This window comes from Tamandua tetradactyla, chromosome 2, assembly GCF_023851605.1.
Source record: "Tamandua tetradactyla isolate mTamTet1 chromosome 2, mTamTet1.pri, whole genome shotgun sequence".
In the NCBI taxonomy this organism is placed as follows: domain Eukaryota; kingdom Metazoa; phylum Chordata; class Mammalia; order Pilosa; family Myrmecophagidae; genus Tamandua; species Tamandua tetradactyla.
This window is the reverse complement of record NC_135328.1, coordinates 192,016,137-192,041,273: the sequence shown is the minus strand read 5'-3', so window position 1 is coordinate 192,041,273 and position 25,137 is coordinate 192,016,137. Positions and strand designations below refer to the sequence as shown.

The 25,137-nt window shown below is 43.0% G+C and overlaps 1 protein-coding gene across 1 annotated transcript in view; it reads right to left on the bottom strand.

Moving 5' to 3' along the window:
• Positions 1–25,137, bottom strand: part of CSMD2 (CUB and Sushi multiple domains 2) — a 609,437-nt gene that overhangs the window by 143,158 nt on the left and 441,142 nt on the right. Inside the window, exons 29-33 of the mRNA XM_077150390.1 lie at positions 22,422–22,609; positions 12,154–12,348; positions 11,082–11,198; positions 8,334–8,447; positions 894–989 (exon numbers count right to left, since the gene is read on the bottom strand). Coding sequence (XP_077006505.1) covers positions 894–989; positions 8,334–8,447; positions 11,082–11,198; positions 12,154–12,348; positions 22,422–22,609 — 710 coding nt within the window. The remainder of the gene's footprint in view (positions 1–893; positions 990–8,333; positions 8,448–11,081; positions 11,199–12,153; positions 12,349–22,421; positions 22,610–25,137) is intronic.

Genomic DNA, 25,137 nt, shown 5'->3' with positions numbered 1-25,137 from the left:
TCCTCCACTTTCAGTCTCTCCCCTGCCTTTGGCCTCTTCTCCCCAGGCACCTTCAGGTCCTGGCCTGAGCCCTGCTCTCTCTGACCTGGACTATCTCTCCTCCTTCCTGCGTTGCTGGTAGGAGCCCCTGTAACCCAGACCCCACTGGTGGCATCTTCTGGGGCTGGATGAGCTCACACAGGAAAATGTAGCTCATCCTGGGCAGAGTCATTTGAACAGGACCGTGCTTAGAACCTGGGACCTGGAAAGGGAGAAGGTCTCCTGGGGAAGGGGAGCGGACAGCCTGTAGGTGGAAGCTGGGACACTCCAAGACTTTGCCTTTCAGGGCCAGGCAGGAAGGCAAAGTTTTTTGCCTGATTATCTGTTTTGTGCCAGCTGCTTTGTGAGCTCTTTTTAAATCTTATTTGCGACCCTGTGAGGTAAGTATGATTATTATCCTCATTTTATAGGAGAGAAAACAGGGGCTTCAAGAGGTGAAACTGGAAAGTGGCAGAGCTAGTACTCAAATTCATGTTCCACTCACTCCAGAGCCCGTGTCTTCCCCACCCTTTCACTGTGTCCTGCAGATAAAACCAAGCTCCCCAGACAGAGTCTAGGGAAGAGCCCTGAGCTGGTCTTCCCGATGCCATTCGGACTGTACCAGACAATGGAGTGGAGATTTAGCTTTCTATGTCTGATTTCTCCTCTCATTCAACATAGAGTGTGCTCCAGGAAAAGTCTCCTGAGTAAATGAATATATAAAATTCAGCTGATTTTAGGGCATTGCCCCACAAACCAATAACTGCCCTAAGAGTGAGACTCAGGTTAAGGTTAAAGTTCACTATTCTTTAGGTCACTGGAACACTGAAGAACAGAGACTGCTTTTGCACCTCCCATACCCACATCCTACATACCTTGATAAACAAAGTGGAAACCTCTGGCTGGGACTTGGCCTTTGGCACTGAACTTAATGAGAACTTGATTGGAGGTAGCCAAGGGCAGAGATTCTCCTGCCGAGATAAAGGGTGAGCAGGAGAGGAAGAGAGTGAATCCGGCTGTAGGGTTCAGTAGATAGAATCCAGGCCAGGAAGGAGGGGATGTCAATACCTCCACACCACAATTCCTTTAGCATTCTTTATTCCTTCTTGAAAAAAAACTTCACACTTTTATGCACATTATGGTTTCAGGGAGCTTTCACAACCACGGTCCTACCGTCACAGTCAGTGAGAGGTTGGCAGGACACAGTTCAGCACAACTGTTTAGAAGATCAGTAAGAGAAGTTCAGAAAAATTAAACGACCTGCCTTGCCTGGAAAAGAGAAAGCTTCCAAATATGAGTTGGCCCACAGGAATGGGGAGAATAGCTATTATTAAACCGATCGGTGGTTTACTCGGAGAATTGACATAAATCTGATGAAAAAAATGGGGTCAGTTTTTGGGAAGGGGCACGATGGCTTGGGAGCAACCGGCCTTTCCCAGATCCCCAGTGAAATGATTGAAAACCAGAGTGATTGTATAATTTATTGTTCATATTAGGAAACTTCTGAGTCTGAAAGAAAGGACTATTTATCATCATGTTGGGACAACCAAGTGAAAACTGGGACTGTCCCGGGCAAACCAAGATGTACAGCCAGTCAACCAACAGCACACAAATTGGTGAAAATTTGCATTGGCACTGGAATCCAGAAGAGGTTGACAGCCTTTTTATTAGAAGATAGAGATATCTCTTCTGCTTGACGTGACACGGATGTGAAGTGAGTGAAGACTGCCATCGTAGTGCTGCTTGCCCTCACCATTCTGAGGGAGCCTTGGAAACATGGGTGGAGGACAGTGGCATGGCCACTAACCATGCTGCCCCTCCACAGCCCAGGTACCCCTGGGAACAGCTGCTCACCCCACCATCGGAAGGCAAGCAGGGATTATAGGGAGCCAGGCTACACTTACACTACAGAGAGAACTGGGTCCAAGACCAGCCAAAGAGTCACTGGGAGGCACATCTGGGTCCCAGCAGTGCTTCCAGAAAGCCCCATGTGACACTAATGACCGTGGGGAGTGGCACACTTAGATTTACCTTTGACCCCAATAGCTTCTGGCTGCCAAAGCAAACAAAAAATAAAACTCAGAAAGACAAAGCCTCCCTTCTTTATTGCCGCCATCTTTTGCTACTCTTCTAAGGTCCAGTGGATTCTGCTTAGCACAGCAGAATCTAACTTTCCATCCTCTCCTTATCTGACCTGACATATCTAGACAAGGACTCCTATAATCTCTCATAGAACCCCTTTCAATGTCCAATTCTGGATGTTTGCAGAACTTTTTCTCTATGGTAAGAGCAGAGTAAAAACACTGCATAGAAGATTCAAAAGTTTTAAAGGAGGAGACCCATCTGAAATGTCAAGGCAAATATTTTTCTTTGAACTACAACAAAGAACAAACAAAATCCTCAGAAGATTTTCAATCATGGTTATCATAAGATTAACTCTCACGTTGCATGTGTGAAATCAGAAGAGAAGGATATGCCAAAGGAAGGATCTGAGATCATTAAGATTTAGTGACAAAGATCAGTTCACAGCAGTGGGATTCTACAGAAATGGAATAGTGAAATAGAGACTAAGTTTAGGAAAATCTCCCAGATTCCACACGAAAAGCAATAAGAGATCAAAATAGTGAGAGAAATGACAAGTGACAAGGAAGATAGATTAAAAAAATTTAATACACATTTATCAAGAATTCCAAAGAAGAGGCAGAAAAATTAAAGGAGAAAAAAATTAAGATTTGAGATTCAGACTGAAATACTTTTCTAAGTGCAAGATCTAATGAAAAGTCACCTTTACCACAACACAGCTTAGTGGCTTTTTAATTTTAGGAATGAAGGAAAAAGGCATGTAGACAGAAAAGTATACGTCATCGACAAGGACAAAGAATAGGATTGGGATCTACCTTGCCTGTAATATTAAATGTCAGAATAGAGCATAATAATTGCTGCAAAGAAAAGTAGCCCACAATTTGATTTGCAATAAAAATGTCTTCATATGACACGTCAAAAAAATTGAAAGATGTTCTCGTACATGCAAGATGATAAGAAATTATTGCAGTTATGAACTGTACTGGAAAACAGAAATTAAAATAGGGAAATCTAGAACTGGCAAGGATAAATGCAACTAGGAAAGTATTGCTAATGAAGCAACAAAACTAAATGCCAGTGTAAAAACTTGTTCTTGGGGTAGAAATCCTTAATATTAAAATAACCAATAACAGTATTATTATAAAAGTCGAAATATATCAACAAAAACTTGGGAATTCGAAATGGGACAGATGGGGATGGAAAAGCAGGAAACAAAACAAATAAAAATTCAGAAAGGACAAAACAAACTGCAGATATCAGACCCAATATTTCACTCTATAAAATAAATGTTATACTTCTTATAAGAAAAAGACTCTCAAGAAGATGGGTGAAGCCCTTCTGCCCTACGTGGGACATGACTCCCGACGTGGGATGTAAATTCTCTGGCAACATGGGACAGGACTCTCAGTATCATGGGATTGAGAACGCCTTCCTGACCAAAATGGGGAAGACAGAAATGCCTCAAAATAAAGTTTCAGTGGCTGAGAGAATTCCAACAGAGTTAGAAGTTATCCTGGAGGTTTTTCTTATGCATTATATAGATATCCTTTTTTTTTTATTAATTAAAAAAAATTAACAAACAAAACATTTAGAAATCATTCCATTCTACACATATAATCAGTAATTCTTAATATCATCACATAGTTGCATATTCATCATTTCTTAATACATTTGCATTGATTTAGAAAAAGAAATAAAAAGACAACAGAAAAAGAAATAAAATGATAATAGAGAAAAAAAAAACTATACGTACCATACCCCTTACCCCTCGCTTTCATTTACCACTATTTCAAACTGAATTTATTTTAACATTTGTTCCCCCTATTATTTATTTTTATTCCATATGTTCTACTCTTCTGCTGATATAGTAGCTAAAAGGAGCATCAGACATAAGGTTTTCACATTCACAGAGTCTCATTGTGAAAGCTATTAGATATCCTTTTTTACTTCATGGTGTATTTGAGTGGCTGGAGGGAAGTACCTGAAACTGTTGAGCTGTGTTCTTAAAGCTGTCTTGATTCTTGAAGACAACTGTATAACAATATAACTTCTACAATGTGACTGTGTGATTGTGAAAACCTTGTGTCTTATGCTCCTTTTATTCAGGGTATGGACAGATGAGTAAAACATATGGATAATAAATAAATAAATAATAGGGGATATAAGGGGTAAAATAAATTGGGTAGATTGAAATACTAGTGGTCAGTGAGAGGGAGGACTAAGGGGTGTGGGATGTATGAGTTTTTTTTCTTTTTTCTTTTTCTGGAGTGATCAAAATGTTCTAAAATTGATCATGGTGGTGACTACACAACTATGTGATAATATTGTGAGCCACTGATTGTACACCATGTATGGACTGTATGTGTGTGAAGATGTGTCAATAAAAATATTAAAAAAAAAGAAGGTGAATAAAGACACACCAGGCAACAGAAATACAAAAAAAAAAAAATGTTAGAAATACAAGAAGACAACAAAATACGACAATTGTAGTGAGAGATATTTTAACACAACATTCTCACTCATTGACCTATTGGGTAGAAAAACTAAATAAATGAGTGTTAAGCAGTGGTCCTCATGCCACCCCTCACTCCCCACGCACTCCAGGCATGGGGACCCAGTTCACTCCCATCAGTACCAGTGGCTAATTAACGGTGTTTCCCCTTAAAAAGGAATACAAGGGTATGCGAGTGTATAACTCCATCTTTATCTCCATATTGATGGGTCCTATCCCTATACATCATATCTATGCCTGTATCGAAAGCCATATCTGGATCTCTAGGTTCTATATGTATAACTCTCTCTCTAGGTTCTGTGCCTGCCACTATATTTCTATATTTATACTTACGTTTATTTATTTTTATTTTTATCTATATTTATGAATGAATGAAGAGATTTTGAAAAGCATCCTATCCCAGGAAATTCTGATTTATATTTTTGGTGAGGTATGTATGGGTGAGGTGGTGGTATAAACAAATCATTTAGATGAGAATCACTGATATGGAGGATTTAAATAATAAAACTGAATAAAACTTACCTAATACTAAATACAAAGCTCGTTTCGTCTTAACAATGGCTCTAAGAGATAGAAATTTCCTCTCTGAAGCAAAGCTCAGAGAGGTTAAGCTGTGTGCCTTAAGGTAGCCAGCAAGCAAGTAAGAGAGCTAGGATTAGGCCAGCCAGGTTGACCCCAGAACCTCAGCTCAGCACCCCTAGTTTGCACGGCCTCTTGACCCTAACAAGAACACACATTTTCTCAAGTACTTAGGGAGTGAAAAATTAATAATAATGTATTTGGCTACTGGAAGAACTTCATTTATTACTCAAAGTAGAAATGATACAGGCCACGTTCTTGGATCACATGACGATAAAAATGGAAATGAGCAAACATGTTTAAAAGACAAGAACAAAATCCAAGTTCTTACAGGGAAAAAAGACATTCTTAAATAACTCTTGGGCAAAAAGAGCAAAGCACTGCTCTCACGGACTACTTAGAAAGGAATGATGACAAAAATAGTGCTATTAAAATGTATGTCCAAAATTATGTTTAAAAGTGAATATGAAGCCATAAACATGTTCTTTATTACACAGGGAAAAAAAATGAACAAAGCTCTCAATTCAAGAACTCAGAACAAGAGGAACAAATTACCCAGAAGAAAAGCAGCTGAGAGATTATAAAAATAAAAACAACAATAACAAAGACTACAGAAGAACTGCTAAATAAAATTAAAATAAAAAAACACAACTCACAAAAACCACCTCTGATAGAGCTGAGAATAAAAGCAGAAATAGGAATATAGCATTATAAAGGCACAGTCGATAGCCACTAATACAAGGGAGATTAAAATCCTCCTTGTATACCATATGGTATATGTATACCACATACCATATGAGCTATGCTGCTAAATTTAAAAATTATGAAATGCATTATTTTTTTATTTATCTGTATTTTTTCTTGCATTTTTTCCTTTCTGAAATGCATTTTTTACTAAAATATAAATGATCAACATTGCTATTAAAGTAATATACCTGAATAGATTAATAGCTATAGGATGAAATCAAAAGAAAAAACTACTGACAAGGAGGACTGAATTCATGAGACAAATTTGTTTGCAGATGACATTGCTTTCTGTCTAGAGGACCCAGGAGAACCAGTTGGTAGTGTGAGTATTATATGAGAGCTCAGTGATTTAATAAAATAAATATACCAAAAATACTAGTCTTCTGATGTCCTGTACTAGCAACAATCAATTAAAAATATAACGGGGAAAGAAGGACCCATTTACAGTAGTAACAAAAACAACAACAAATGTTTCATGAAATAGCTAGTAAAAAACTTTACCAAGAACAAATACTGGCTAAACGAAAATTATAATACCATATGAAGGGTATCGAAAGAAGGTTTAGATTCATGTTCCTGGATGAGAAGAAGAGGAAATAGTATAAATATGTAAGTACTCCCCAAATTAATGGTAAATTTAAAGAAATTACAATAAAAACTCGATTAATTTTTTTTAACTTGACAAAATATTTCCAAACTTTATGTGGAGGCAAAAGCAAGCAAGAATAGCCAATAAAAATTCAAAACAAAGAATGGCAATAGGGACCTACACTTTGTTAAAAATGACAATATGAAAAATTATTTTAATGTTCCAATAATTAAAACCTTTTGATATTGATTAAAAAAAAGACTCAAATTGGAAATAGATAAAAGTCTATACACAGATGAATAACTTCATAAAATTTTAGTACATGTAAAGTAGAAAATTCTTCTAGGACAACTGATTAACTGTATTTGAAAGAATAAGGTTCGATTTCCTATATCAAATAATAAATCAAGAAAAATTCCAAAGGTAATAGAGCACAACAATGAAACGAAAAAGATGGATATTTATTTGATCAGCATAAAAAGCAAAGGAAAGGACTTGATAAAGAAAATATTCATAGATTTGATTTCATAGAAAATTAATATTTGCTGACATTAAAACACACCCTGAAGAAAATTAAATGGCAAATGACAAACTGGAGGGAGAAGTTTTTATAGCATATAATATGGCAAAGAGTTATGCTATTGTATAATATATATAGCTTATAATAATATGGAGCTTTACTAAATAAAAAAGAGAATATATTTGAATAGAAAATTGACTCACAATCACAAATAAATTCACAAATAAAAAATGCGTGAGCCATGGGCGGGGGGCTTAGCAGGTAGAATTTTCGCCTGCTGAGCGGGAGGCCCGGGATGATTCCCAGTGCCTGCCCATGCAAAAAAAAAAAAAAAATGCGTGAGCCAATATGCATATTATCAAAGGGGTAACTTAACTAGCAGTAAAATGAAGGTAAATTATAAAATGAGATTCTATTTTTATTTATCAAACTGATGACATTTTTGTTCCTTAATTACCTGCTTTTTGTGAGAATAAAACATGCCCTCTCCCTACTCGCTGTTAGTGAACAAAATGGTAAGCCCTTTCTGGGGGATATCTGACAACGTGTATAAAAAGCATTAAAAAATCTCACATTAACTTTTAACTTGGAAATTCTCCTTCTACGAATGTATTCTAAGGTAACAGTTAGAGTTGGGTTTAACGATAGATATATAAAACTCCAAATTGCTGTTCATTAAGAGTGAAAACTTAGACACAATTGAAATGTTAAACAATAAGGAACTCATTACATTTTAAACAACTATATGATAGACTACTTTGTGGCATTTAAAAATCCTATTCCTGAAGAAAAATAATGATGGACAAATGTTCACAGTGCATACTTTAATAAAATGTGTACATATCAACATATCAACAAGATATGTAAAATACCTATTTAGGTATATCTAAACAGACACAAAGCCTGGAAGGAAATGTACTAAATCTTATCAGTGTGGGTGATTTTTATTTTAATTCTTTATGCAATTCTTTTGTTTTGCCCTTAAGCATTCTACAGTGGAAATGCAATATGCTTATAGTTAGAACGTTGGGCCTAACTATAAACCAACAGGAGAAGGACACAGCCCTGTGTCCTTTATTTAGGTGGTCGCCCTAAATAAAGGGGCGGTGCAGACACCGGGGTGGGTGTAGCTCGCAGAGCCTCTTCTCTGGGTGGGCTACAGGGGGTTGGCGCCAGAGCCTTCCACCCACAGATCTGAGGGGTTTCCCCATTCACATCTCCCTCCCTTTGGCCGCCCCACGGAGCCCCAGCCACCGCCACCCCCAACATGGGCGAGCCCCCGATACCTGTGTGGGAGCCCGAGAGGGAGCTTAGGAGCCGAGCTTGCTGGCTGTGGCCGTCGTGCACCTCCACCACGTCGTTGAGCGCCGTGTGGAAGAAGGCGAACTGCCCGAACACCACTGCGGGGGACACAGGAGGAGGTCTCAGCCGGGAGGGCTGAGCGCTGTGGGGATCTGGGGGCCCCAGGCCGGGAGGAGGACGGGAACCGCGGAGGAAGTCGTGGGTTCATATCTACAGGCGCCCAGGGGCAGGGGCTGGTGAGCGCGGATGGGCTGGGCCACCGTTCTCCCACGGGGGTCAAGATGACATTGAGGACGGCACACGACTGGTAGGCTGCTGGGGGCGGCACCAAGCAAACCTTGCGCTTCCTCCCGGAGAGCAGCTGCAGGAGCTACTCAAGGACATGGAAGGGTTTTGGCCACATCGCCCATTCCCCATGTGATTTCAAGACCTGCATCGGCCCTACTTCTTCTTCAAAGGTCCACCCCACGAGGGGAGCCCTTAGATACAAGGATCTCCACAGTTAAGAGGGCTTAGGATGGTGAGTAGCAGCTGCTCCGAGGGCAGGAGCCACGTTGTGGGACTACAAACATGGCAGACATCTCCACATGATTTCCCTCCGGCAAAGCCCAGAGGGGAGAGGCAAAATGACATTTATTAAGCACCTACTGTGTGTCTGGTACCACACTTGCCATGTACTTCATCTTCTTTGATCATGACCCTTTGGGATAATTTCCATATTTTACAAAAGAAACTGAAGATCAGAGAGATGAAGATGGTTCTTCAAAGCCAATCAGCTGGCTTGAAGAAGCTGGCCACACACCTGCCCCAGTCTCCTATCAAAGTCTAAGAGTCCCGGTGTTTGATGATCATTCAGGCTGCCAGTATGAATCACAGAGGATTTCCTCAGCCATCCCCCCTCTGCCAGTCCCTGCTGGAAGGGTGGGGTCAGGCAGTGATGCCTTCTCTCTGTCAGGTATCTCTGGATCATTCTGCCTGCACTGGTCTCCCAGTTGGCCTGGTGCCCCTGAGGGTGAGAACCCAGTAGGCCCTTCTCTACTCAGAGTCCAGAACATGAAGGAAGTAGGGTGTATGTGTGTGTACATGTCATGGGTGGGGGAGCAGGATGGACAGGAGCAAAAGGAAGAGTACATTTTGGCACTCTGAAATGGGTACTGAGCTAGAGATGGTGGCAGGGGTATCTCCTTGCTCTTTCCTACAGTGGCAAATAGGACAGGCTAAGCTCCAGATTTCACAGAGTTTTCTGTGAAAAGAGACAATTGAAAACACACACACAAGTAGATAAACAAGGTGATGCCAGATAATGTTAAGTGCTAGGAATCTAATAAAATAGGGTAATGGGGTAGAATGATGGAGTGAGACAGGCCACTTTAGATAGGGCATCACAGAAGACATATCAGAGAAGATGATGTTAGAGCTGAGACTTGTGCCGGGGGATGAGTCAGACCCAGAGGGAAAAATCTGACCCGAATCCCGAGGTTAAGCATCAGTGGCAGAGAGAAGATGTTGTGATAGATCATTACTCTTCCTAGAACCATCTCTCCATCCACAGGTTTTAATTCAATGAAATGGACCACCCTTGGGGTTGGCTGCATGTGAAGGCATGAGCTCCCTGTTACTGGGAATTCAACAAAATGGTATGCCCACCTATCAAAGGTTCTGCTGGGATGCTGACTGGACTGGACAGCCTTTTAGAATTCAGTCTCTGATCCTGCAGGTTCAAAACTTCTACATCAGTATGTTGGGGAATGTGTTTATATACACATCAGTGTGTGCTGAGGTGAGAGTGTGGACACTGGCGGCTAGAGATGTGGATGAAGATAAACTGGGAGTTTATAGAGAGCAGGGAACACCCCTCTCTCATCTCCATAGCCCTGGTATATGTGCATCATCCCCAATAGGTGCTCAATAAATGTTTGGGGAATGACTAAAGCATGGGGCCTTCCCCTGTGCTTGCCTATTCTATCTCTTGGGAATAAGCATTTACCTGTTTGCAGGTTGCCCCATTCTCTCTTAGTTTGTCAGGATAGTGATGCCCTTTGACTCACCCAATAGGAACCACGTTTAGAAATAGTAGATACTCTTCCTGCAAGGAGGAGATCCAGGCAGAAGGCAGCCAGGCCAATCACTGCCCCTGGAGTTGGCAGGATGCTTTGCATATCCCCACTGGAGCCAGGTGACTAGACTGGCTTCTTTTTGTCTGCATCTCTTGGAATCTGGAGGTTTCTCTGTCTTTTCAGGGCTCTTGCTGGCCCTGGTTCTAGTTTTCAGATGGAATATCTGAAATTATGGGCTCTGAATTTAGAGGCCCTGTTTCCCTACCTGCACTTTTAAGCCCTGGCCCCATCCCATTCCTTCCCTTCCTCCTGCTCCCTGGTCACAGGCCCCAGGTTACCCCGTAGGCCTGGGTCTGCAGCAGCTCCATTCAGACTTGGGCTGTGCTAGCACTCCTGACCTTCTCTGCGATCTAGCTCGTTCCTCACCCACTACTTTTCCTTGGTTCCAACTGGCCTCACTTGCGCCCTTCTCATGTGTGTAGGAAACTACGTGTTCCGTAGCCTGTTTCATGGAATCAGCACCCAGGTATGATGCTTGGGAGGCTGCTCTTCCCGTTCCCACGATGGGAGTGGGTGATTGGGCGGGGCCTGAGGGGTGGTCCCTTTTGATGTGAGGGGAAGAAGTCAGAGAACATATAAACAAACAGAAACGTATAGACACAAACTGAAGCATACCATAGTCCTTGGGAACGGTGACAAAATACAGGCAGATCTGTCCACTGGTGTAATTCTGGGGGTAGTTGGGGGACAATACCACTCCATCGGAGCCCACATACTGTCCCCCACAGGGGGCTGAAAGAAAAACCACAGAGAGGGCCCAGTGACCTCTGGGCTTTTCATCAGCTGCCCAGCCTCCGTTCTGCACCTGTCCTGACCTTCTGGCTCTGGTGGGGCTGACCTGAGGTGGGAATCCCTAATGTGGAGGAAAGGAGTTCTGATGACTTTGCCCTGCCCAAGGACATCAATCCCTGATGCTATCAGTCCGGGCTCTCTTACTATGAACACTGACATAGGTTCCTTAAGGCCCAGCATTGGGGAATGGCTTAATTAGGACCTCCTGCTTAGAAGTGGGGCCTAGAAATGATCTGCTGCCCCCATGGCTGATGTCTTCACCTGGGCAGTTAGTGTCTGCATGAGTGGGGGGCTGAAGCCTTTCTAGATTAATCAATCCACTGGCAGGGGTGAGTCAGGTCCAAGCCACCGTCTGCTCCTATCAATGGTGCTGAATTTCCACAAGGAGTAGACCTCAGAGCTGGCCTTGGTCATTAGGCAAAGGGGCCTGCTTGCTTTTCCACTTAAGTGGCTGCCAAGCTTTCAATGTTCTGATACTCCATCTAATTTTTAGTTAGGACCCTCATGGGCGCAGCCCCTCTCCACTGGCCTTAGAGGTACGTCGGATCTCTCAGAGATTTCCCTACGTCCAGGAACAAGCCCAGGGGCCACCTTTAAACTGCAGTCTCTTTCTCCCTGGCATGTCTGAGGATGGGGGACCAGTGTTCATAAGCTGGGCATGAGCATCTATGTGATCTGAGGAGGGGAGGGCACTATTTGATCTGGGAGCGACAACACACTGACAGCAACTGCTACACCAGATGACGTATGAGCCACTCTTGATCACAGCACACTCACGTTTCCCAGGCCCTGCTTGCAGGTGCCATCTTTGTGTTGCTTCCCCTGTCCCCTGCTCCTTTGCCTCTGGCAGTTTCTCAATCCCTCTGACTCCCTCCCCACCCCTGGGTTCCACCACCTGTGCAGGTTGGCCGGGGATTGTTCCACACAGGCTTCCCTTCGGACCCCAGGATGCAGCTCAGGGTAGAGGAACCTTCAACCTCATAGCCCCCGTGGCAGTAGTAGGTGATGGTGGAGCCCAGCTTCAGGTCGGACCCCACTCGCGTGCCATTCTTGATGGAACCCGGATCAAAACATGACTCCCGAGGGTTTTCTGGAAGAGAAAAAGAACCACATATGCACACACAAGGCTCCTTCATGGCTCATTTCCCTGGTGCAGCATCTAGGAGAAGACCCTGATCTTGATTCACCAGAGCACATGGGGATTCAGGATTGCTGGTCCAATTCCTTTTGGATCAAGAAACTTTCCTTAGTTTGTTAGAAAACTAGGTCTGGAAGTCATTTCGAAGAGCAGAATTTCCTCTCCTCTCCCTACATACTTGCCTTGACCATAGATGCCACAACTCCTGCTAAACCCTTGGGTTCCTTTCTCATCCTCTTACTTTCTCCTCCTCATGGTGCTTGAGCTGACAGTCCCTAGGCCATTTTCCAGTTGTGGGCAGGGGCACCCTGGTAAAAGTCAATGTAAGTACACTTTAGCCCTTTGCCAATCTTTTGCCTCTCACCCATGGCTTTCTCTCTCCAGTGGTAAACAAGGCAGAGTTTGCTTTTGGGGACTACTCTTTTTCTTCTCTTCTTTTTTTCTTCTGTAATCACACAGCTGGCTGGGCGGGTGACCTGGCATCTGCTCTGCAGGCCCAGTCACATCTATAACTTTGCAGGCACTTGTGTGTGCATGGGCACCAATAACTAGCTTCAGGAAGGAAGTTGGAAAGTGCACTGCAGCCTCTGGGAGAAGTCGAGGACTCCAGTAGTGGTCCTGGGCTTTACACTGGGACACTGGATGCTGCCAGTTTATTAAACAGCAGTATTTTTCCATTTGGCTCCTGATCCTTATGTGTTTTCCCAATCAGGCAAGCTGTGGATTGGCGTTGGAGTCCGTAATGGGTACTATTGCACCTCTACATTGGACTGTATTTGACATTATCTGAGCTGGGTGTACCGAATCTCAGCTGAAAGTCCCAAGCAGCTTTTGGGAGCTTACCTTCACTTCCACCCACTGCTGCCTTTCCTCAGTCTCCCTAGTTCTAAGATCACTGATGGTCAAGAGACCTGTCATCGGGGTACACAAGGTCAGGACACAGGAGAGGCCAATAAGGCTCAGGGAAATACAGCTGCATATCAGGGTTTGATGAAAGTCCTGGAAGCTACACTATGGGGAGGCAGCAGAGAGACAGAGCAGTGGGATCCACAAGTTGATGCTGACAGCCCTTGCAGAAAGACTCAGAAAGTTAAAGAGTAGACCTAAGAAGAAAGAGTCAGAATAGAAGGGATCAGAGTTCAGAAGCGACTGGTTGGGAATTTTGCTGAGGGCAAATCCTTGTCACCTAGATACTTTTTAGGCGACCTGCACAGGAGGTAGCCACTGCTTGAGGATATTGCTCAGCCTCTGTGGACTGATGGTCTGGGACTCTGAGAGTCTGTGATGCTGTCAAGTCTAGTAGCTCCTGCGCTTGAGCCCTTTGACTTTAAGTCTTTGCCCATTGCTAGGGGCAGTGTTGGATATACTATTACATTTAAACTCAAGGAGGGTCCAGGAAAATGGTCACTCACCTAGCAGGGGGACCCCACAGTGGATTCCTAGTGTGCGCTGTGATGTGTTGCCTTGATCCCCATTTCAGATTTCTCCTCTCCCTAAGCCTAGTGGCTCTGGCCAGAATACAAGTGGCCACTGAGTTCCCCATAGGTGAAGGACAAGGAGCTGTCATTGTGTCTTATGCTTCATCTGTCCTCTTTTAAGGTGGGCCAAGTCTTATGTCAAGTTTAGAGAAACTAAGTATTTTGGAACAGAGTTTGCATAGTTCATGAAAGGCAGAACTATTAGTGGCATCTCATAACTATTGTCTCTCTTTATCCTTAAATCATAGAAACCCAGATTTCATCCACAGCATCAAGGCACCAGCTAAATTCTACATTTCTCAGCCTCCATGTGACTAGATTTTATCAAGGGGACATAAATGTAAGTCAGAGCAAGTCTTCTCCGAATGATCCAATAGCTTCTCAATCACGCAAAATAAAAGGGCAAATCCTTACAGATCTACAAGACCCTGCATGTTCTGGGCTCAACTCTATGACCCCAGCTCCCGTTGTCCTTTTGCTCACTGTGATCCAACCACACTGACCTCCCCCATGTGCACAGCTTCGCTCACCTCTTCCAGAACTTGACTTGCTGTCTCATTCTTAGTGACACTTACCCTGACCACCTATTTAAAATTGTAGTATCCTCTCAATAGCATCCCCCCTCAGCCTTCCCTGCTTTCTTTTTAACACTATGATTAATACTATCTCATGTGCTATACATTTCTTTTCTCTTCTATCTCCTTCCACTAGAATGTAAGCTCCTCAAGGGCAGTTTTTCAGTTTTGTTCACTGCCATATTCCAGTGTCTGGCACATGGTAGGCACTCAATATTTCTTTAATGGAAAATGTGAGGCTTCTGGTAAGATGACCACGGTGATAATGCACTTTCTTCTTTCTGCCCTTCCTCCTTCCCACAGTCTGGAACTCAGACGTGATGGCTGGAATCTCAGAGGCCATCTTGGACCTGAAATAGCCTTGTGGATGGAAGCCATGGTAGAGCAGAAAGACAAAAGGAGCCCAGGTAGGCTCTGGATTCTCTACTTTAGAATTTCTTTTACAGGAAAGGTGAGTAAACTTCTACTGTACTTTGAGGTAACTGCTGCACTGGAATTGGGCCCCAGCTGCATATGATTGCCCCAGAACTTTTCACTTTGCCAGATGCCCTTTCATGCCTTCTCCATCAGGCAAATGTCTATGCTCTAAAATGCCACCCTCCCTGAGCAACTTCCCTAACTTTGCCTTCTCTTCAGCAGAATTCTCTTTTCCTTTTCTTGATTATAGCATGTATTGCATGATCTTGGAAGTTTGGATAAGCATATTTCTTTCCAGTTGGGTTCTGAACTCCCAGATGTGAGGGGGCCATCACCTGAACTTCTCATAATTCCAGGAACTGGAACAGAACTTGGCACTGGGGCTGGCCCTGCTTGGCACATAATAGGGGCTTAATAAATGGCTGCTGCATTGACCACTCCAGAACTTGGAAAATCAACAGCCACATCAATGACTCTAACTAAAGACTTTATTCTGTATTTATGCACATGTCAGAGGAAGAAGAGTTCATCATTCCAAGCATTATAGGATTAATAATGATGAGAAGGCTAACGATAATGATGATAACCCCTCACACAGAGATATCATTTTATAATTTCCAAAGCACTTTCCAATCTGTTATCTCATTTGTATTTCACAATAGCCTCCACAGTAGGCAGGGCCAGATATGATCATGTTCAGGTTACAAATGAGGAACATGGTGATCAGAGAGGCTAAATGAGTTTTCTGAGTCATTCAGCAATTAAGAGGTAGAGTTAAGATCAAAATTGAGTTTCCAGGCAGCCAAATCAGAGCTCACGTGTGAATGATAAAACTAAATGACTAGAACATCATGATGATACAAATCAATAAAACCCAAGCCCTCAAAAATGGAAGAAATAAAATAACTGGCTTCTCTCTGGTCCTAATAAGGCCCATTTCCAAACCTTGTTTGTCATGGTAAAAAACTTGGAAACAGCAACCTAAACATCCAACAGTGAGGAGATGCTTAAAAGGCTGGATTAGAAACATCCACTGAGGGAGGTTCGTGGGTGGTTCGGTGGTAGAATGCTCGCCTGCCAGGCAGGAGACCAGGGCTCGATTCCCAGCCCATGCCCTCCTCCCTGTTCCCCCCAAAAAGAAATATCCATGGAAATAAAAGCAGCTCTCAAAAAGGATGGCACAAGTCCTTGCATACTGATATGGAAAGTTGCTCAAGATATATGGATGGGCAAAAAAATCAGGTTGTATGTTAGTCCATATGGTATGATCTCATTCATATAAAACAGTAGTCAACAAACTATGGCTCACTCCCTGTTTTTGTAAATAAAGTTTTACTGAAACACAACCAGGCCCATCTGTTTACATATTGTGTATGGCTGCTTTCATATTACAATAGGAGAATTGGGCAACAGCAACAGAAAGTGTCTGGCCTGCTAAGCCTAAAATAGTTACTATTAGGCCCTTTACAGGAAGTTTGCCAACCCAGGGCACAGAATTTACATTATTACTTTATATTTATGTTAAACATCTGGGATGAATAACAAACTGTGAATAATGATACTTCAAGGGATGGTAGTAAAGGGGGATGTTAACTTTATAAAAACATATATCTTATATGGTTTTGTATTGTTTAGAAATTTCTGACAAACATGTATCACTTTAAAAATGGGCAAAATTGGAGATATTCCAATTTTGGTCTCGTGGTGGTGAGGAGGTTGGGAAGGGGGAGATTCAAAAATCAGGAAGCTACTCTCCAACCCACAATATTATTTCCAAAGGTTTGAAAGAGAAAATAGAATACTCTTTAGTACTTTGGGCAAAAGTTCATTCACTTTGGCCTCTCCTGAATTATTTCAGATTTTCCAGCACATGCTTCAAAGTTTACCCTTTGCCCAAAGCACTCTCCACCCACCTCTTGCATAGTGGGCTTCTTCTCAACCTCAGGTCTCACTGAAATGTCACCTGCTTGGTGAGGTCTACACCACCACCATTTTGAAGTGGGTTCCCTATGATTCTTTTCAGAGTAGCCTGTTTTTTTCTTTCCTAACTTCTTACAATCCTTACTTATTGATTGTCTACTTATTTATTGTCTGTCTCCCTCATAACCTTTAAGTCACATTAGGGAAGGCCCTTGACTATTTCGCTCACCTGTGTATCCACGATATCCAGTGCAGAGCTTGGCATGAAGTAGGAGCTCAATAAACATTTTTTGAATGAATGAATGTTCTCTACACACATGCACGGCATCCTAGCCTATCCCTGCCCAAGAGTAGACTACCACACATACTGGAAAATGAGAATAAAGATTTTATTCCCCAATTCCACTGATATCTGTGGCCTGGAGAAATATCCTAAACTTCCCTGGGACTCATTTTTAGTTACTGTGTCCAAGAGACAGAATCTCCCTTAGTCCTCTTTGTTTCTTTCTTGCAAAAGATAAAGTTTCCCAGGAGGATGGAGTTTAAATGAGAAATAGCTCAGAGCAATGGTCTAATAGAAATCCACGGAATAACCATGATTGCATTCAGGATCTTTTCCTAGAAGGCCTGCCCAGAGGTGACCATGCCACCACCACCTTCCAGGAGTAACTCAATAGAGATACCTAGAAATCTACCCATTCTGTCTTATAATTAGGTGGACCTCTAACATCTCATCTGTAGTGGTATTGCCTGTCAGTCTGGTTGTCACTAGGATGTGAAATCCATGGAGGCACAGACTTTGTTTTTTTGACCCTGCTCTATTCGCAGCCCCTATAACAGTGTCTGGCACAAAACGGGTGCTCCATATATATTTACTGAATGAATAAATGAATTAAAATGCCTGCTGTGCCCTTGCTCCTTATGAAAAAGCCTAATCCCACAACTCTGCTAGTGGATACTTGACTCAAGTTGGGTCAATTTGATGATTTCTTTGGAATTTGGAATTGGAACACAAGCAGATTTAAAGCAGAGAGTCACACAGCCATACTTATACTAGGAGAATGGAGAAGCAATGAAAACTGATCAGAGAGGAGAATGTATCAAATACTCAGAAAGAAGGAGAGAAGAGAGATTAAGTGGTCTTGGAGAGTTTAGAAGGGTAATCTTAACCCCTTACTCTCTCATCCTGATTTCAGTCTCTTGAGAGGTTTTGCGTCCTGCCCTTGGGCTCTTATATTCTGAAAATATATTCATTTTTCTTGCATTAAGTTAGAGTGAGTTTGTGTTATCTGTATTGCTAAAAGATAGAACTTTTAGCTTAGTTTGGCTGTTAGTTGTTTTCACATACCAAAGTCTACTTTTGGTCTCAAGTTGGTTTGATTTGTATATTAGTGATAGTTTTCTAGAGAAACAGAACCAATAGGAGATATAAGATTAGTATAATATAATATTCATAAAAGTGGCTCATACAACTGTAGGAATGCAAGAATCCAAAATCCATTGGGCAGGCTGAGAGGCTGGCAATTCTGATGAAGGGAATTGACGAACTATACAGGAGAGACTTGTTGGCTGAAGAAGTAAATATTCTCTCTTCCCCCTTAAAAGTCTTCAAATGATTGCCTGAAACCCAACTGATTGGATTATCTTATTGTGGGAGATGTGCCCTTAGTTATTCATAGTTGTAATCAGTCACAGATGCAATCCACTGACTGATGATTTAATAAACTAGCCTTCTGGTTTATCAACCAGTCATGAAATATTCTTGCAGTAATGATTAGGCCAGTACTTGCCTGACCAGATAACTGCACACCATCATCTGGCCAAGCTGACACCAGAACCTAACCATCACAGTTGGGTTTCTGTTTCTTGCATTCTTATAATAATAATTTTTTATAATTTTGTTTAATTTATTTGAGTAGACTTGTTGATTTGAAACTAAATGATCCTGGACTAAGATACAACCAAATTGTTTCTCCTTCTCATGTGGGAAGTTGGCAGGATACAGAGAAAGGCTCCTGGTCTCCCTGCCTTGAATCAGAGGAAAGGCTGACTTTGGAGACGGTTTTCACGGTGCTAAGCCTTGCTGAGTCTGGGAACATCTCTCCATGTGGGGCTCTTGGATGCTCCCTTCACATCCCAAATCAGGATAGCTCAAAAGAGACTCAGATCCTCAGCATTAGCTGATCCTGGATCTCTCCTAAAGACAGGATTCTGCCTTCAGATAGAGACACAGATGGCTTCTGGATGAATGAAGCCAATTATTTTCATCCAAAAGATCCAATATGCAAGTCTTCATTTGGCTACATCTCAATCTATGGTGTTCTATGGGCTCTCATTCTCTGCCATGGTCTGAAGGAGTGTACAGAAGACACACACACACAAACACACACACACGTACACACACCATATTCATACTCCATATATTCCACACTCATACATATTCATGTACAAAAAATTATAGTCACGTTATATATCTTCGGTAAACAGAAAATAACATGTACTATGTTCTACTGGATTGGCCCTATGAAGAAGGGCTCATATCCTTCTCCCTTCCAAACAAGGGAAGAGCAAATGAAATACTGATTACACTGAAAAAAAGATAATGGGATGGAAGACAGTGGACCAAAGTATGCACCAAGGACCTACTGGCATCACATTGTGCCAGGCACTTTGCCTATTTACTAATGCTCACAAGAACTCTTCCAGGTAATGTCTCCATCTCTATTCCAGAGAGAAGAAAGCTGATTCTCAGAGAAGCTAAGCAAAGAGAAGCTAAGCAACTTGTGTAAGCCCATAGAATTAATAAGCGATGGAACCCAGCCCTTCAAAAGTGCCGAGCACAGGGGAATATCACCACAGTCCCAGTAGTAGAGCAGACCCATTCCAGTTATCTGGGATTTTAGGATGAGGAGAAGACCTTGGGGTGAGGCAAGAAGGTCCCTGGGGTTCCACCAAATGGGCTGCTTGACCAGAGGTTTGGGGAGAGACTAATATTAGGGTTGTGCAATTCGGCAGCTCCAGGGTCTCACCAGTCTCCCTGCTGCCCCCATTATTGTGATACTTGCACCACAGATATTAATTAACAAGGCCATTAAATGTACATAGGTAGGTTCTGCTTCACCTCCGTCTTCCCCCAGCAGCTGGTCTTCCTTTGTCTGGCTTTGGCTGGCTTAGATAGCAGCTGAGAAGGCTTTATTCCCTGGGGCTGTGTTTTGGACCTGAGGAACCCTCTAGACACCCTCATGGGCCAACAGCAGAATGTGGAAAGGGCCTCCCTGGGAAGGAGGACCTGGGGGTATGATTCTCAGATCATAATTTCAGTGGAGGAAAACTGGGGGAGAGCAGGCCACAGTCAGGTTATTGAGAACAAGCCGGTCGGAGGGGAAGACATGGGGGTTTCTACCCAGTAGCTTACTTTATCTAGGGAAAATGAAATGAAGTCATTTTGCAAAAATGAGGCTGAAAGTGATGACATTTGAGGTGCAATTTTCGATTCACCACCAAGGAGAAGAACCCAGTTGGGTCAAGTCAGAGGCATGGCTGGTAGTCAGAAGATACAATTGTTGTGGCTCTCAGTGTTATGGTGATGCAACTTTTTCTGGTGTAACCAGCCATCTGGGTGTGGGTTTAATAAAGGCAGCAGTTTTGCAAGGTTTATGCAACAGCAGGACAATGAGAGAATAATTAAACAGATGAATAATAAGAAAGATGATGATGATGATACAGCAGCAGGGGTAGATGGAGTGATGGGCTCCTAGGCTAGTGATGGGCTCCCAGGCTAGATAAAAATCTTGCTTTCTGTTAACATTCTGAATGTCTGCCTGTGTTTGTCCTGATACTGAAATATAGAGAAGAGTGAAGGTACAGGGAATTTTACAGAATGGCCGGTGCCTGGAGAGAGAGAAGTCAACCAAATAACCCCAGGCCAGCCCCATGAGGAAAGAAGGCTACAAGCAAAATGTTCTTTGTTCTGTGCACAAATATCTTTTAGAACTACACCTAAAGAATAGCAGAAAATTAATTGTTATGAAGATTTCAGTAAGTTGATGGATGTAAAGCGCTTACCAGACCTGGCACCTGGTAGACACTAAACAAGCATTAACTATTGTCATGATTAGTATTATTTGTGAGCTCATGTAAGCTATTGCCAGGGGCTGCCAGAAACATTTAATTAAAGGACACTTTAAAAGGTTGCTGAGGTTCTACATTATGCAAACAGGGGACATGAGCCAAAATATTTTTAATTTTAACTGGTAATGTGATTTCATTAGTACATACACAGGCTGATGAGGTCTGGGTAAACCTGGGTTATAGTATCAGTAACAAAATCTGCCAGCCCCAGAGGACCTGTAGAATATTTAGTACATGCTGGGAATTATACTAACATATACAGAATACGTTCATATAAAATACCTTTTCATGTTAATCTTCTGTGGCATACTTGCCGTTACCACCATTTTATAGATGGTGAACTGGGTTTCAAGAGATAATGATTTGCCAGACTCATAAATCAAGCAAGAAGTGGAGGCAGAATTTGGATAATAGGGTCTGGGACAATTAGGGAAGAAGAAAAGGTCCAAAGGGAAGCAACAAAGTAGAAGAAAGTGGAGTGTTCTAGAGCCTGGAACTACTTTTATTATTATTAATAAAATGTGAACATTATAGTATGCTTGATATGTGCCAGGCACCATACCAGGGGCTTTAATGCATGGACTCATTGATCTTTGCAACATTTCTGAGTTAGGAATTATTCTACCATCATTTTATAGATGAAGAAACAGAAACATTTTCAAGAGGTTAAGTAAATTTAAGAGGTCCAAGGTCACACACAACTGCTAAGGGGTAAAGATGAGCTTTGAACACTCTATGGTCTTGATCAAGCAGGGACCGAGGTCTGATTTTGTAAATAAAATTTTGCTGGAATACAGCACGCCCTTAGTTTACATTTCGTCTGTGGCTGCTTTAGTGTTACACAGCAGAGTTGGGTAGTTGTGACAGAGCTGTCAGGCCCACAAACCTAAAATATTTACTACTTGCCTACCCCTGCTCTTGACCCCTACACTGTTTGGCTTGCTTTAATTAATTCAAAAGTGCAATGGGACAGCTGAAAGGATAGGAAAATGTGATCAGGGAACAGCAGAAAATGTCATTTATGACCAGGCTCCCGAGTGTCCTTGGGACAGAAGCCCAGGCCCTGTGGTCCTTGGAGTTGGACAGGCTCTCCACAGGGACCCTGCAGTAGTCCAGGTTGGTAGGAGGCTTCAGGGTAAAGAGAAAGATTGAGCTTCATCTCAGAACCCTCAACGAATGCAGGGGAATGACCACAAAGATACCAGCTGGTAGGTATGGGGAGGGATTACAAGAGTGAGGCCAAGCTAGAAGGAATGAGCCTCAAAGGAAGAGGACAGAAGAAGGGTAATGATCTGGAAACAGAAATTGGGACTTAAACAACAATGCTGGCCACCCTCCTTTCCCAGCCCCGGGAAAGTGAAAAACTAAGCCTCCTGGAGGGCCACAGGGCAGGTAGGAATCAGGAGCCGTAGAGCCAGAATTAGAGCAGTTGGTCCAGCCCAACTCCCTCCTCACTGCACTGGTCTGCCTTCTGGACGCCCCTCTGCCAGACCAGCACCCTTACCTGTGTAGTCAATGACGAAGCCTGCATTGCTCACAGATGCATCACTGCGGAAGGCGAGGAAAAGGCTGTTGCTGCTGCTCTCAATGCGGCCAGGGAGCTGGGAGCCATAGAAGCTTCCTATGAGGGGACTGAGAGAGTCCCTTCCATCGTAGATATGGAGGAAATCATAGCCAGGCTCCAAGGTAAAGCTGGGGAAAAAAACATCCCACCCCACCCCACTAAGGTCAAATGAAGACTCATGCTGGGTCCTAGATTCAACCGAAGGATGGAGTCTCCCAGAGAGCAAGTGCCCCAGTCCACTGCCCTCCACCCCCCGTGCCACCATGATGACATGAGGTTGGGGATGGAGAGAATGAAGCCCCGATGACCTCCCAGTCAGGTGAGAAGATGGATAAGGAAGGCACAGGGGCAGAGGGGGAAGGTTCTGGAGTCAGTGTCCAGAAAGCTGGAGCTATCAACCCAACACCCTCCTTTTTTGGAAGGAAAAATGTGTTGCCAACTTTGGACGCCGAGTGGTCAGCCAAGGCAGGTCCAGAGCCCAGGTCTCTTAACTGATTCTAATGTTCTTTATACCACGAAGCACTGTATTGCTATTGCCAAGAGGGAAAGAGCCTCCTAGGGAGCCATTCTCAGGCAGGAAGCGATCCATGAAGGAACGCAACCTTATTCGTCTGTCCCTGGACCAGTTCTCTGAGAGAGCATCTGCCACCACCCCATTCCTGGGGTGTGCTGCACCCTCCTCTCAGCTATCCTGACTCTGGTGTGGAGAAAATTCATTTAAAAAATTCTTAGTTTAGCGAATAGAATACTAGAAGTTTTTTATTGTTGTTTGTTTTTCATGGGCAGGCACTGGGAATGAAACCCGGGTCTCTGGCATGGCAGGTGAGAACTCTGCCTGCTGAGCCACCATGGCCTGCCCGAATACTAGAGGTTTTTTTTTCTTTTTTCTGATTACTAGAGGTTTTGAATGTAACTTATCCCATTGGGATGGGTAGAACGAAAATGATGGAAAACTCCAAGTGTTGGCGAGAATATAGAGCCACTGGAACTTTCATTCCAGGCTGGTGGGAGTGCACATTGGTTCAACCATTCAGGAAAACTGGTAAGATTTACCAAAGCTGAGCCTACCCTATGATGCAGTGCAATCAATACAAATTAAGTGTGTGAAAAGGAAAACAACAGGAATAAAAGCAAATGAGTTCACAGAGAACAGATTTCTGATCTAAACTCGTTCTTATGTTCAGTATCTAGCCATGGGCTGGATATATTCAGATACTCCATTTGGCTGGGTTGAGAAAGAAATGTCTGTTCTACACTTGAGCTAAGACATAAGGCAGGGAGAGGGAGACAAACAACTCTAGGACAAAGAGGGTAGGGCTGGGAGAGAGAAAGAGTGTGGGAGTAGAGCTTGATATGCCTTGGCCTCCTTGCTACAGGGCATCCTCCCATGCTGGTGTTGAGTGTGGCAATGGCCCCTGCCATTTCTGGATGTTACAGTCTTCAGCTTCCACCCATCTGCTCTTTCAAAGTCACCAGGGAAAGGTGAGTCAAACATGGTCACGAATTATGGCTCCAGCTCTTCCTAACTAATTACCTTCCATCTGTCTCTTCCTTTCCCCATCATCAAATTTTACTTGAGCACCTCAATATGCCAGGCACCATGCAGGGTGCCAAGGATATGGGGATACGCCAGACACCACCTCTGCCTTCAAGCAATTGATGTGTTGTAGGAATTGACAGATGTGTAAATAACAATATAAAGTATGATGTCTATACTAGGTGTGGTGGCAACACAAAACAAAGATCCTCAGGGGAGGATGAAAGGAAGCTATCACAGACGGGGCCGAGCTTAATTCTAGTCTTGGAAGACGAGAAGATCTTCACTGGTTGGACAAGAAGGGAAAAGGAAGTCATTGAAAGGGAGAAGCGGAGGGCAAAGTCACAAGGGCATGACATAGTCCGAGAGACACCAGAAGCTGCAAGTAGTTCCACCTTGCTCAGGGGTTAAGATGGAGTGGGGGTTAGGGTGGGATGAGGGGACTGTCTGGAGAGATAGGCAGTGACCAGGTTGTTTGGAGTGAACCTCAGGAGCCTGGACCTTAATTTATAAGAAAGGAGGAGCCAATACAGGAAAGATGTATTTGTTTGTTTTTAAATCGAGATTTAATTTGTACACCGTAAAATAAGCAGCTCCTCGGTGTACCACTTGGTAAGTGTTGACACACACATGTCGTGCTCCAGAATATTTTACCACCGCAGAGCACTCCCAGGTGCCGCTTCCCAGACATTCTTCTCTACCCCCAGAAGCCACCGCCGATCCGATTTCCAACATTATAGGTTAATTTTGCTGATTCTAAAATTTCAAAGAAGTGGAATCACACATTATGTACCTTTTTTGGTGTCTGTTTTCTTTCACTCAGCATGTCTTTGAGGTTCATTCATTTTGTTGCATGTATCAGTAGTTCATTCCTTTTAATTACCGAGTAGTCTCATCACAGGATGTTAAGATGGAACATGGGGTGGCTATTTTAGAATTTTCAAATGGCAGGATCACTCAGACAGCTAGCTAAAGAATGGAATATCATGGAAGGAAAGATGGGACAGAGAGTCCAGTTAGGAGACTATGGCAGTAATTTAGAGGGGGAATTATAAAGGCTTGATCAAGATATTAGTTGATAAGATAGAGAAGGAGGAGATATGAGAAATATGAAGACAG